Raw genomic sequence first — 13,218 nt, 5'->3', positions numbered from 1 at the left:
AAATGTCAGAGGTGAGCTCCAAGCCCCCATTCTCTCCTTCCTCTAACAAATGTCAGAGGTGAGCTCCGAGCCCCCATTCTCTCCTTCCTCTAACAAATGTCAGAGGTGAGCTCTGAGCCCCCATTCTCTCCTTCCTCCTGACAAATGTCAGAGGTGAGCTCCGAGCCCCCATTCTCTCCTTCCTCTAACAAGTGTCCGAGGTGAGCTCCGAGCCCCCATTCTCTCCTTCCTCTAACAAATGTCCAAGGTGAGCTCCGAGCCCCTATTCTCTCTTTCCTCTAACAAATGTCAGAGGTGAGCTCTGAGCCCCATTCTCTCTTTCCTCTAACAAATGTCAGAGGTGAGCTCCAAGCTCCCATTCTCTCCTTCCTCTAACAAATGTCAGAGGTGAGCTCCGAGCCCCCATTCTCTCCTTCCTCTAACAAGTGTCCGAGGTGAGCTCCGAGCCCCCATTCTCTCCTTCCTCTAACAAATGTCCAAGGTGAGCTCCGAGCCCCCATTCTCTCTTTGCTCTAACAAATGTCAGAGGTGAGCTCTGAGCCCCATTCTCTCTTTCCTCTAACAAATGTCAGAGGTGAGCTCTGAGCCCCCATTCTCTCCTGCCTTCTAGCTGTGTGTCTGAGTACATGTGTGTTTGGGGTTCTTCTCTAGTACATCAAGGCTGCCTGGACTCATGTACTGGGGGCTCACTCAAACCGAAGCTTGATTACCCTCCCGAGTCCCCCGAGGACAGGCTCTCCATTCCCCGCAGTCAAGTGCATTCATCCTTTCACTAAGCAGCGCTTCATTCCTTTTTTAAACTGTATAATTTCTGCCTGATTGTAATGGCATATTTTAAAATTACCAGAAATCAAAGCCGGAAAATGGATACTGTGGCTTTTATTGCCAACCCGAGCTACATTAACACAGCCTGTAATGTGGGGAATAAAAACAGCCCCTCCCTCTTCCCCCCTCCCTCTTTTTTTTTTTTTTTTTGAGACAGTAATAGGAGAAAATTGGTTTTGAAACTGAATAAAAGTCCCTTTCAGAGGAAATCATTTCTTTCACGGCACCTTTGCTGAAAATAAAATAGGGATAATGAAAGGTAGTTCTGTGCTTGTCTTTCATAGCTGGCGAGTGAACGAGGGGGCCTAGGACAGATGGAAGCCTCAGCCCGTCCGTCTCAGCTCATCTCAGGCTCGGGAAGTACAAGATTGCAATAATTGCCTCGTAACAAGGAGCTTGTTGTGAAATTAGTATCTTAAGGAAGTGGTGGAAAAAAGAGGCTTTTCCTCATGAATACTTCATTATTAGCAGAGGGCCCTCACAATTTCAGGCTGCAGACACCTGTTTAGTATTAAATAACTTTGGTTCTCTCCCCATCCCCGCCCCCCCTCCCCACCAGCATCTCTCACTCCCCACTCTTCTTTTTACCCAAAACTAGGATTATGTTTACGGAGCTCTGCTGTTGGGAATACCGAGTTTTCAATTTCCCTCATTCAAATTTCCTCACTTGTAGGAGCTTTGGTGGGGAAGAGGGAGACTGGCTGAGGTTCTCCCCTGCCCCTGGGGAGGGGGGAGTGACTTGGGGAAGGGGCTTTCAGAACTTACCACACAGGGATGGGGCTAGGAATCCCAATACCTAGGCAGGGTGGGAACCTGCAGCTTCGAGGCCATATGTGGCCCTCTGGGTCCTCAAGTGTGGCCCTTTGACTGAATCTAAACAAATCTCCTTCCTAAAAGGATTTGTTCTGTAAAGCTTGGACTCAGTCAAAAGACCACACCCAAGGACCTAGAAGGCCACATGTGACCTCGAAGCTGCAGGTTCCGCACCCCTGAAATTGAGTTAATTCTGAAAGGGGAATGCAGGTGGATAATGGCCTGTACAGGCAGTCCCTGGAAGAGGTGGTCTAAGTAGAGGGGATTCAGGTATGGGAAGAGGCCCATCCCTTCTCCCTGATCTCTGATGACTCACTACACCTACAGGCCAAGGAGGAGCACAAGGTACAGGAATGGCAGTCGCCACATGGCTGTGCAAAGAAAGTGCCCCCTTGCCCTGGATGTCAGAACATGGAGCAAAGCCCCAGGCATCTCTACCCCAGTTACAGTTTGACCACCAGAAGTACCTCCAATGTTTGCAAAAGCAGCATCGCCAGGCCTTGAACATAAATAAGACTTAGAGTCAGAAAGGGACCTCAGATTTCATTTAGTTCACCCCCTCAACTCATGGATGGGGAAACTAAGTCACAGCGAGGGGAAGGGACTTGCACAAGTTCACCCAGGTCATAAGTGGCAAACTCAGAATTTGAATCCGGGTCCTCTGCCTTCCACCAGACTGAGGTCCCTGCCCATTGGATATCAGAATCATAGCTTTGTAAGGATCCTGGGAAGCTGTAGAGCCTAATCGCATTTTACAGATGACAAAAGTTCCATCAAACAAATAGAAAGACAGGATTTGAACTCATGGCTTCCTGAACTCATTTAATAGGTGTTTAATGAAAGAAAGAAAGAAAGAAAGAAAGAAAGAAAGAAAGAAAGAAAGAAAGAAAGAAAGAAAGAAAGAAAGAAAGAAAGAAAGGAAAGAAGGAAGGAAGGAAAGAAAGAAAGAAAGAAAGAAAGAAAGAAAGAAAGAAAGAAAGAAAGAAAGAAAGAAAGAAAGAAAGAGAAAGAAAGGAAGGAAGGAAGGAAGACTGAGTGAGTGAATGAATGAGTGAATGAACGAGTAAATGAATTAGTGAACGAATGAATGAGTGAATGAGTGAGTGAGTGAGTGAATGAATGAGTGAATGAATGAGTGAATGAACGAGTGAATGAAAATACCTTCTATCCTAAGTCTTGGCTCCTCCAGGGGCCGGGCTGTTGCTCCCTCCTCATCACTTCCTCTCCCAGTCTATTAGGAAGATCAGAAGAACTTTATTCCGGTGCTGACTTTGAGTTGAACAAGATTTTTCTTGTATTCAGTTTTGTTCTTATTAATACTAGTAATGACACATCAGAATTATGTGCATAGGGTCTGTAGGTCTTCAAAGCACTTTCCTACCTATTCCCTTATTTGACCCTTGCAATAAGCTTATGACGTAGCTTAGGGCATTATTAGCCCCACTTTACAGATGAAGGTACTGAGACCCAGAGAGGTTGAAACTTGCCTGCCATCATACACACACACACACACACACACACACACACACACACACACATCTAATTAGTAGCCCAGCCCAGACTAGAACTCAAATCTCACAATCTGAAGCTGGACCAGCAAGTGGAGACATGCCCAGTAGGCGTCCTGGGACTCCCACAGCCAGCCCACCCACATACAGTCTTCCAGCACTGCCGTCTGTGAGTCAGGACTCCAGGGGGAACCGGGAGGAAGGCTGGGGAGTCCACCCATCACATATGCCTCCCCCATGAGAATGGGAACTCCCTGAGGCACCCAAGAAATGCTTCTTAACCCTACTGAAACTCTCTGACCTCAGTTTCTTCATTTGTTAAAGTCCCTGGTAAAGTCACTTCCAAATCTTAATGTGTGATCTGGAGCCATCTAGTCTCAGTCCCTCATTTTAACAGATGAGGGCCAGGGAAGTGAGGAGCATTCCCCTAGGTCACACAAACATCTCCAGGCTGAACTGAGATGCAAACCCAGTCCTTCTAACTCTAAGCTCAGTACCATCTTCCAGACACATGGACCCTCTCCCTCATACCCGTATCATACCTTATGTACTGTGCATTTATTTATCCTCACCCTGCCTACCCTTGGCAAATTAAGTGGTCCAGTGGATAAAGAGCCGGGCCTTCAGTCAGAAGGACCTGAATTCAAATCCTGCCTCAGACACTTATTAGCTGTGTGACCTTGGGCAAGTAACTTCACCTTGTCTGCTTCTGGTCCTCAGGAGATTTCCCCCATCTGCTTGCCTGGAGATTGTTCAGCTAAGCTGAGGGTCTCTGGACTGACTATCTTGGTCCTCTGCTCAGATTTCAGCCCAGGCCCCCTTGCTCCTCTAAGCCTGGAGGCAAACTCTCCCTGTTCTCCAAATCCTCTCTGATCCAGTCTTGCTGGCTCACTTCACCATCCTTCACACAGGGCAGATGCTTCATGGGAGATTTTTGCCTTTTTTTCTATCCAAGTACTTAACAGAGTGCCTGGCATATAGTAAGAAAGCCCTTAAGAAATGGCTATTGAATGAAGGAATGATGCAGGGACACTGGTACCATCCCAGGGGCTGAGTCTGGGTGCAGTGGGATGTGTGTTCACTGAAGAGCCTGAGGGCGTAAGTTATACTGGTACTGAGGTAGCTAGATGGTTCCAGGCCTAGAGTGCTGGACTTGGAGGAGGTTGGGACAGGGAAGGAAGGGAGACAGGCATTTATTAAGCACCTACTATGTGCTAAGCTCTTTCTAAATATTATCTGATTTGATCTTCACAATCCTATTTTTATCCCCATTTTATAGTTGAAGAAACTGGGGCAGATAAAGATTAAGTGACTTGCTCAGGATCATGAAGCTAAAAAGTGTCTAAGTCTGACTTAGAGCTCCAAGTGGGCATGGATCGAGTCCCTTCCTGGAATCTTGGGGTGCAGGAGAGAGAGGGCTGAGTTTAGAGTCAGAAGGTCTGCATTCAAAGCTTAGCTCTGCTGGACCTCTGGCAAGACCCTGCCCATCTCTGGATGTCACATTAGACCTCTCTGAAGGTAGACAGGGTGGGCTACAAGAGCTAAGGTCCCTCCTAGTTCTGAATGTAACACCACACGCCTTGCTCCCCCTCCTCAGGCGCTGAGATCTTGGACTGTGGGTCTTGGGTCATTTTCACCCAGAGAGCCATACCTCCATAATGTGTGCCTGGAGCAGGGCTCCATGGTGATGACCCATAGACATGCCTTCCCTCCACACTCCCATGCTCAGCAGCCCAGAGGTGTGGGGTGGCTGTCAGGGGTAGGGCTCAGCCTGTGGATGACATGAGGGTTCAGTCTTTGACCAGGGTCAAGTCTGTGGCCACAGGGTCAGGGTTCAGGCTCTGACCCTTCCCAGTTGCTCAGTCACATGTCACACTTAAATCTCTAGTTTAGCCGGGCATTATAATATGCCACTTGCTGGCTGGATAATTGGGGCAAATCACTTAACTGCTCTCATGTTCAGTTCCTTCATCTGTAAAATGGGATGATAATAATAGTATCTCTCTCTCAAATGAGATAATATAGGTATATCCTACAGACGAGTTTGGAGAAGGGGTCAGCCCTTGCCCAAAACAAGACCAGAATTTATGTCCAGTCCTCCTGAGGACTCCCTGCCTCCTCCAGAGGGGACAGGAGGAAAGAGGGACTCATTTTCTTTGGGTTCCTAGAGGTCATAGAAGGGGCCAGACAGGAAAAGAATGAGAGCGGGGGAGAGAGTGGAGCAGAGGAGACCCCAAGAGCTGAGAGTAGCCCTAGAAATCCTCTGGGCACTTGGCCATATATCAGATCAAATGTAACTGGGAAATAGTTCACAAAAAAAATCAAAATACAACGTAACACAGATCGAATTCTACTTTAAAAGGAAGTCACTACGCTTGATGATTCCTTCTGTTGGTGGTTGCTGCTCTACGCCAGAGTGAGACTGTCACACAATCCATGGCAAAGCTGAGATTTGAACGCAGGGCCTCTGACTCCAGATCCCACGCTCTTTGGTAGAGGGGGAAGGGGGAAGATGGAAAAGGAGAGACATTGGAGGAAATGAAAATAACAGAGTATAGAGAAAGAAGGAAAGATGGGGAGCTAAGGTAGGTAAAGCACTGGGCCTAGAGTCAGGAAAACCTGAGTTCAAATCCTGCCTCTGATCCCAGCTGTAGGGCCCTGGACAAGTCACTTAACCTCTGCCTCAGTTTCCTCAACTGCGAAATGGGTATGAAAATAATAGTATCTATCTCTTAGGGTTGTTGTAAGGATCAAACGTTGCAACTTGCAAAGGGTTCCACCAGCCTTAAAGTGCGGTATAAACAGAGTGAAGGTCAAATGTTAGCATGCCAGGGCATCTGTGTGGGCAAAGGAAGGGACGTCAGAGCTGAGCTGAGCTGGGGGGGGGGAGGAAGGGAAGGTCGAAAACCCCCTCTAGGCCCCTTTCCCCAGCCGTTTCACCATTACAGAGCTCACTCCTTCTACCTGGAGAAAGGCTGTGGTCAGCCCCAGGGCACTGAAGGCCAAGACAGGGCTGGGCTTGCCCAGGCCTCTGTCTTCCCTAGTAGACTCCAAAGAAATCGTTCCAGAAGTCAGTCAAAGCTCCTCGGGAAGAGGGATAGCTAGAATGTGTATCTTCCTGACCAGCTCCCGGGGGGGGGGGGGGGGGGGGGGTTCCGGGAAACATTGGGCTCCAAGCGTATAGACCATTGGCTCAGCTGACATGGGCCTGGCCTGGGCTGCTGACTCTGGGCCACATGTGCACCGCCTTGCTCTCTCTTTCTCTCTGCTGTCTCTCTCTCCTCCTCCTCCTCCTCCTCCTCTCCTCTCTCTCCCTCTCTCTGCTGTCCATCTCTGTCTTTCTTTCTGTCTTTTTGTCTCTGTCTCCATCTCTCTGTCTCTCTGTGTCATTTCTTTCTCTGTGTGTGTCTCTGTCTCTGTCTCCTCCTCCTCTCTCTCCCTCCATCTCTCTTTCTCACTCTCTCTCTGTGTCTCTCTATCTGTCTATCTCATCTCTTTGTGTGTCTCTGTCATTTCTCTCTGTCTCTGTCTCTCTCTCTCTCTCTCCCTCTCTCTCACATACACATACACACACACATACACACACACACACACACACACACACACCATTGTCATGTTGTTTTCCCAGTAACTCATTTCTTGGAGAGTACTCCCCCCTGTGACCTCCCACCCTTCCCGAGTCCCTAGGGCAGATGCTACCTTGAGGGACTGGAGGAGTTGGGGGTAGGGGCATTGTGGAAAGTACCGTGGCCTTGTCCTCCAAAAAGGAATGGATTTGAACCCCGTTCTTTACACTAGCCCTGTGACCCCAGGAACCTCACTTCCCCCATCTGTTAGATGGAGACAATAGAAATGATAACAACTTGAATCTCTAGCAAAACCACAGCACTGCTCACAAACTTCCAGTTTGAGCTGAACTAGAAATGCCTCTCCTTGCTCCCCTGGCCTGAGGCAGCAGCCCTCTGCTGACCAGCTCTTCCTTTGCCTTGCAGTGGGACAGAGCATCGTGAGCCTCGGGCCCCACCTCCACTTCCACCATGTTGGCCTGTCTGCAGCGGACCCAGAACCCACCCCCTCAGCACCTCCCATGCCCCAACAAGACCCTGGAGCTCCGAAAGTGTAAGTGTCCTGGTTACAGGAGGGGCAGAGGGTAAGCACCTAGCCACCTGGACAAATAGGCATTTGTACTCCTTTGGGAGAAATGGTATCCCAGCACCCCAACCAGGCCTCCTCCAGGGGGAGAGATCTCAGGCCTAGAACTTGGGCCCTTGGGGGCCGAGTCTCTTCTCTGTACCAGCCTGGGAAGCTGGTTCTTCTGACCACTTTCACTTTCTGGGGTTCACGTTCATCCCTTGTAAAATGAGATTACACTGGATGATTTCTGGGGGAGAGTAGAAAGTGCCTTACGATGAAGAGGGCCTGGGTTCAAATTCCAGTTCTGCCTCTCTCTTTCCTGGCCTTGGGAAAGTTACATACCAGACTGTGTTACCTTATCTGTAAAGTGGGGGTGGGAAAGAGCCAGCCTCCTTCAGCGGAGGTCCAGGAACTTGCTTCTCTAATATTGTACCTCAATAGAATAGATCTCTTTTGTCATTGCCTGTATTTTATCTCATGCCTTGAAAAAGATGATTGTGAGAAGGGGCTCGATGACACCATAAAATAAAGAGCCTGGATTGGATAATATCGAAGGTTGCTTTCATGACTAAGTCTCCACTTTTATGACTTCTCTCCTGTATAGTCAGATACAGTTCATCACCGGGTGGGATCTGACTTCAGTCTTCAGTTGTTTCATCTGTACAATGGGGATGATAACACCTTCCTTGCTGAGGCAGGGCCTGGCCCCCAAGTTTCTTAGGTCCTTTCTAGGACTAAGATCTTTCACCCTACTCCAGTAGTCCTATCAGTGAGAGCCACCTGGGAATGGAATGGGCAGTTCATGGAGGCACAGAGTTAAACTCTCAGAGGCTGGATGACCAGGACACCAGCTTTGAACAGGAGACTATTCATTTTAACTAACCAGTTATAAACTTCCCCCAACTATACCAAGGATGTTCTGAGAAGTGGGAAAAAGACAAAGCTTGGAATCATGGAATGTCTGAACTGGGAGGAATCCCAGAGGGTCATGTTGGGGAGGGGCTTTAGATCACAGAGCCCAGAAAAGCAGAGCTTAGTCGGGCAGCCAATAGACACTTAATAAATGCCTACTGCATACCAGACACTGGGGATACAAAAAGAGGCAAAAAACAGGCCCTGCTCTCAAGGAGTTCACTATTTAGTGGGGAAGCTAATAAGCAAAGAAACGAGGACAAATAGGGAGAAACAAAATGCAAAAAAATACGAACAAACAAGCTGGAGAGAGAGGAAATAATTAGAGTGAAGGTACTGGAATTAAGAGGGGCCAGGAAGGGTTTCCTGTAAGAAAGGGAGATTTGAAGGAGATCAGAAAGTGGGTGGGAGCGGGAAGAGTGTTCTGGGGGTGGAGGATAGCCAGAGAGAACGACCAGAGCTGAGGGACGGAGGGTCCTGGTGGAACAGCTGGAGGCTAGTATCACCACCTCAGAGTCCATGGTGGGGAGTAGGGTGTAATCGAACAGCAAAGGTGGGAGGGGGTGGATTATGAAGGGATCTGAATGTTTGTGTTTGCTCCTGGACGGGGAAACACTGGAGTTTATTGAGTAGGGGGTGACCTGATCACACCTGTACTTCATCACTTTAGAGGCTGAATGGAGGATGAATTGGAGGGGAGAGACTTAAGGCAGGCAGACTCCCCAGCAGCTATAGCAATGGTCCAGGTGTGAGGGCATAAAGGTCTGCACCGGCATGGGGGTGGTGTCAGAGAAGAGAAGGGGACATGTTGGAGAAATCCTGCGAAGGTGAAATCAACACGCATTGGCACCATATTGGTTCTGGGGGGTGAGAGATAGAAGGTAGTCCAGTCTGACTCCTAAGTTGGGACCCTGAGGAACTGGGGGGCTGATGTTGTCCTCTAGATTAATAGGGAAGGTAGGAGTGAAAGAGGGTTTGGGGGAAGGAAAGTGGGTTCTGTTTTGAATATGTTGAGTTTAAGATGTCTACTTGACATAAAATTCAAGGTACCTGAAAGGCCACTGGAGATCTAAGATTGGAGGTTAGCAGAGAGACTGAGACAGGACAAGTGGATCTGAGAATCATCTGTGTAGAACTGATCATTAAATCCAAGTGAAGGAGTAGAAAGAGAGACAAGGACAAAACCCTGAGGGCCACCTATGGATTGAGGGTGTGATCTGGAGGAAGATCCAGCAAAGGAGACTGAGAAGGAGTAGTCAGAGAGGGAGGAGGAGAACCAGGAGGGAGAGGAGGAGAGAGAGAGAGACAGAGGAGAAAGAGAGAAGAGAGAAAGTCTAAAGAGAAGAGAATGACCCACAGTGTCAAAGGCTGCTGAAGGGTCAAAGACAATGAGGATTGAAAAAGCGCCATTGGATTTAGCAGCTAAGAGATCGTTGGTCACTTTGGAGAGAGCAGTGCTGGTGGAAAGACGAGGTCAGAAGCCAGACTGTAAGGGGTTAAGAAGACAGAGACAGGAGAGAGGGGCCTTTAATAATAGCCTTTTTGAAGAGTTCAGCTGCAAAGGACAGAAGAGACATATAGACGATAGTTACTGGAGATGGAAGGATCAAATGAGGGGTTTCTCAGGATGGGAGGGACACAGCATATTTATAGGCAAAAGGGAATGAGTAGGGAAAGATTGAAATAAGTGAGAATGGGCATGACAGGGGGTGATCTGTTGGAGGAGAAGGATGGGATGGAGTTACTTGATCAGATAGAGAGATTAGCCTTGGAAAAGTACATGGTCACTTTTTGTGAGATAAGGTGAAAGGCAAAATAAGAACTGGAAGGGGTCTGAGAACAGGGCTGGGAGGGGCCTCAGAGCGGGGGATGTCAGGGCCAGAGGGACCTAAAGAGATTCTCTAGATCAGAAGTTCTTAACCTAGAGCCCACAGGGGTCTGTGAACTTTGAGGGTGAAAAATATCATGTCTTTATGACCCTTTGGTTACCCTCTAACCCCCTGCATTTTATTTGATCTATTCAGTTCTGTCTTTCTGAGAAGGGATCCTCAGTCTTCACCAGGCTAATGGTCACAGGGGTCCCTGATGACAAAAAGCCCCTTCTGGACCTGGTCTAAGCCCCTCATTTTGCACAGACTCTGTGTGGTTCACCCAAGGTGCCTCCAGGATGAGCCCCCTAAAGTGCTCTGAGCTGAGATGGATTCAGCCTGGCCAGCAATGGGGGGTACAGGGGTAGGGAGCTGGGAGCAGCTGGACTTAGAGTGACTTCCTTTGCCAGCCGAGAAGCAGCAGCTGGTGCCCCACCCTGGCTAGCCTCTCCCCATCCCCTCCCCGCCTGGGTCCAAGGCTCTGCACTCCTTGGATTCTTCTAGACTTATTGAAAGTGACATTGACTTACCAGGTAATTAAAGAGACCAGGAAAGGAGAGGAGGGAGGAAGGGATGAAGAGATAAGCAAATTAAATGGAGGGCCTGGGGCCTTCCCACAAGTGCCCCAGCTTAGCTGGTGACCAAGACAGGCAGGCCTGGCTTGGGCCTAATGAGTCCAGAAAGGTCTGTTCCCCTCCTGCTGCCCCCAGGCTGACTCCCACATGCAATGGGGCACAGGCAGGGGCAGCATCCTTCCCCCACTCCTCAGGTACAGGCAGGGGGTGCAAAGCAAGGGGCTGGCATCACTCAGCTTGGAACACTGTCTCTGCTCCAGTGACTCCCCCTGAAGGAGCCAAGCCCCAGAGGCTGGAGAGGTGGGGGGAGCTCCTGTCCTGGCCCACCTGTCGGCAGAAGCAGTACTGGTAAGAAGGCGCCAGAAGGCCTAAAACCAGATTTCTCCTCTGCCCTTTCTCCTTCCATCCAGCCACCTCCCCCACTGGGCCTCAGTTTCCCTTTCTATAAAAAATTAGGAGCCAAAGCTCAGTGGCTTTTGAGGTTCCTTCCAGCTCTGAACCATCAGACCATAAATCTAGCATTGGAAGGCACCTCTGGGTTCTAGGAAACTGAAGCTCAGAAGGGGAAGTGACGTGGGATCCTGGAGCCAGGACTTGGAAGGGCCCTAGAAGTCTCTGGGTGTGGCCCATCCTCCCTGCCCTTGCCTTCTGAGCAGTGACGGGTTCAGAGTGGGGAAGGAGGGCACAGCTGGGCAGGGGGAATGGGAGTCACCTCCCCTCATCGATGCCCCATCCCCAAGGGGCTCTGGCTACTTGCCTGGCTCCAAAGCTACCCAGGCCTTCTCTCCAGGGCCTTGGCACCTTGTCTCATAGCAGGCTCTTAGGCGGGTTGATGCCAGGTCAAGCCCAGCCAGCATGGTTGTTAAATCCTATTAGCCTGCCAGGACTTTGATTAATTTGGGGGTGAATCTCACCAAAAAGATGAGATGACTCATTTCCCTGCCCGAGGGCTGCTGGCATAGAGGGATCCAGGTACTGTCCTCCCCTTGCCCTGGCTTGACTTCACTTTTTCTGGCCCCACCCTCACTTCCCTGATGAATAGACAATTTGAATGAATAGTCTTTCTTCCAAACCTGACCTTGGCCTGGTCCTCCACAGGTAGCTCTTATGTCCCTAGGCAGATGGAAAACAGGTTGGCAGACCGAGGAGAGCCCTAGAACAGTGGATTTTAGAGCTGGTATATTTAGTCCAATCCCTCCCCTCTATTTTGCCAAGGGGGATATTGAGACCCAGAGAAAAGAAATCCTTTGTCCAAGGTCTGACCTTGGATCCCAGTCTGAGGTAAAAAAAACTTAGGGAGGGGGAGGGAGGGAGAGGGAGTCAGAGGGAAGTGACATTGATATGAGAACTCAGTTTGGGAGTGGGGGTAGAAAAAGTCGTCCATGTTCAGATGCTGGATTCCTACCCTCTGGGTGGCCCTACCTCCCCCCCTACCCATCTACTTTCCCTTCGGAGAACTGCCTGCTGTCTTGTCCTCAGTCCTCATTCTGTAAGGCAGGTGAAGGTAAAAGTTTCAGCAGGAGTGAGAATTAGGCCAGCCAAGACATCCAACTGAGGCAAGAACCAGAGGCAGGGCTGGCTGTTCACCTCCCCAACAATGCCCACTTCTAACCCACCCAGACAGGGAGAGGAAGGTCTCCCCAGGCTCCAGCCCTCTTGGCTCCCTCCCTTCCCACCACCTCCACTCCAGCCAGGATCCAGCCCCAAGATAGCTGAAACTTCCTGGGACACAGTCCTATTTATTTCAGCTATGTGGGGCTTTTTCCACTAATAAATATCTGAATTTATTGTGATGCTATTGATACATAAACTTTGAGTCATCCACAGCTAAAAAAAGGACCACTTGGAAAGCTGGGACTCTAGCTCTGAAGGCTAAACCCCCAGACTCCCCTGAAGGGGGATAGGGTTAGCTCCGGCCAGCCCAGAGGGGTACCATCTTCGCCTGGTGTCTTAGGACACTATACCAGGTCATGGCCCATTCGAGGCAGGAGCCTCTCTGGGAAGAGTCTGACCCTGAGGGCTACCTCAAAGGCTGACCTGAAGAGGTAGGTGGTGACCCATCCTTCCTCAGAGCCTCTGGACCAAACTTAGAAGGTAGATGGGAGCCTCAGAGGACTCCAAGGGTCATAGATTTAGAGCTTAGAAGGGCCTTAGAAGGCCATAGAGTCCTCTACTTTTATTTTTACAGAGGAGGAAACCAAAGCAGTCATTAGGTCACATGCCTGGGACACAATAGCTAAGAAGTGTCAAGGGCAAGAATTGAACTCAGGCCTTCTGACTCCAAGTCCAGGACCTCTCATCATCTCTGCCTTTCAGTCTCTTGCTAGTAGAGGAAAGACTCAGGGTCAGGTCTGTCAAGTCATAGAATCCTAGGATTTAGAGCTGCAGCTCAAACTCCCTTTTACTAATGAGAAAGCTAACAAGTCTTTCTCAGTTGGTCATTGTTACATTTGTTTTCCTAGTTCTGCTCACTCCACTTTGCATCAGATCATATAAGTCTTCCCAGATTTTTCTGAAACCATGCCCCTCGACATTTTCTATAGCACAGTACTATTCCATTACATTCATATACCACAACTTCTT

General features: G+C 49.3%; 1 protein-coding gene across 1 annotated transcript in view; it reads left to right on the top strand.

The window, feature by feature from the left end:
* The window catches only part of FAM222A (family with sequence similarity 222 member A), a 77,957-nt gene that overhangs the window by 40,126 nt on the left and 24,613 nt on the right, over positions 1-13,218 (top strand). The window contains exon 2 of the mRNA XM_072600162.1: positions 7,139-7,265. Coding sequence (XP_072456263.1) covers positions 7,184-7,265 — 82 coding nt within the window. The 5' untranslated portion in view covers positions 7,139-7,183. The remainder of the gene's footprint in view (positions 1-7,138; positions 7,266-13,218) is intronic.

This window comes from Notamacropus eugenii, chromosome 4 (genome assembly GCF_028372415.1).
Source record: "Notamacropus eugenii isolate mMacEug1 chromosome 4, mMacEug1.pri_v2, whole genome shotgun sequence".
In the NCBI taxonomy this organism is placed as follows: Eukaryota; Metazoa; Chordata; class Mammalia; order Diprotodontia; family Macropodidae; genus Notamacropus; species Notamacropus eugenii.
The sequence above is the reverse complement of the archived record's forward strand: the minus strand, read 5'-3'. Positions and strand labels throughout refer to the sequence as shown.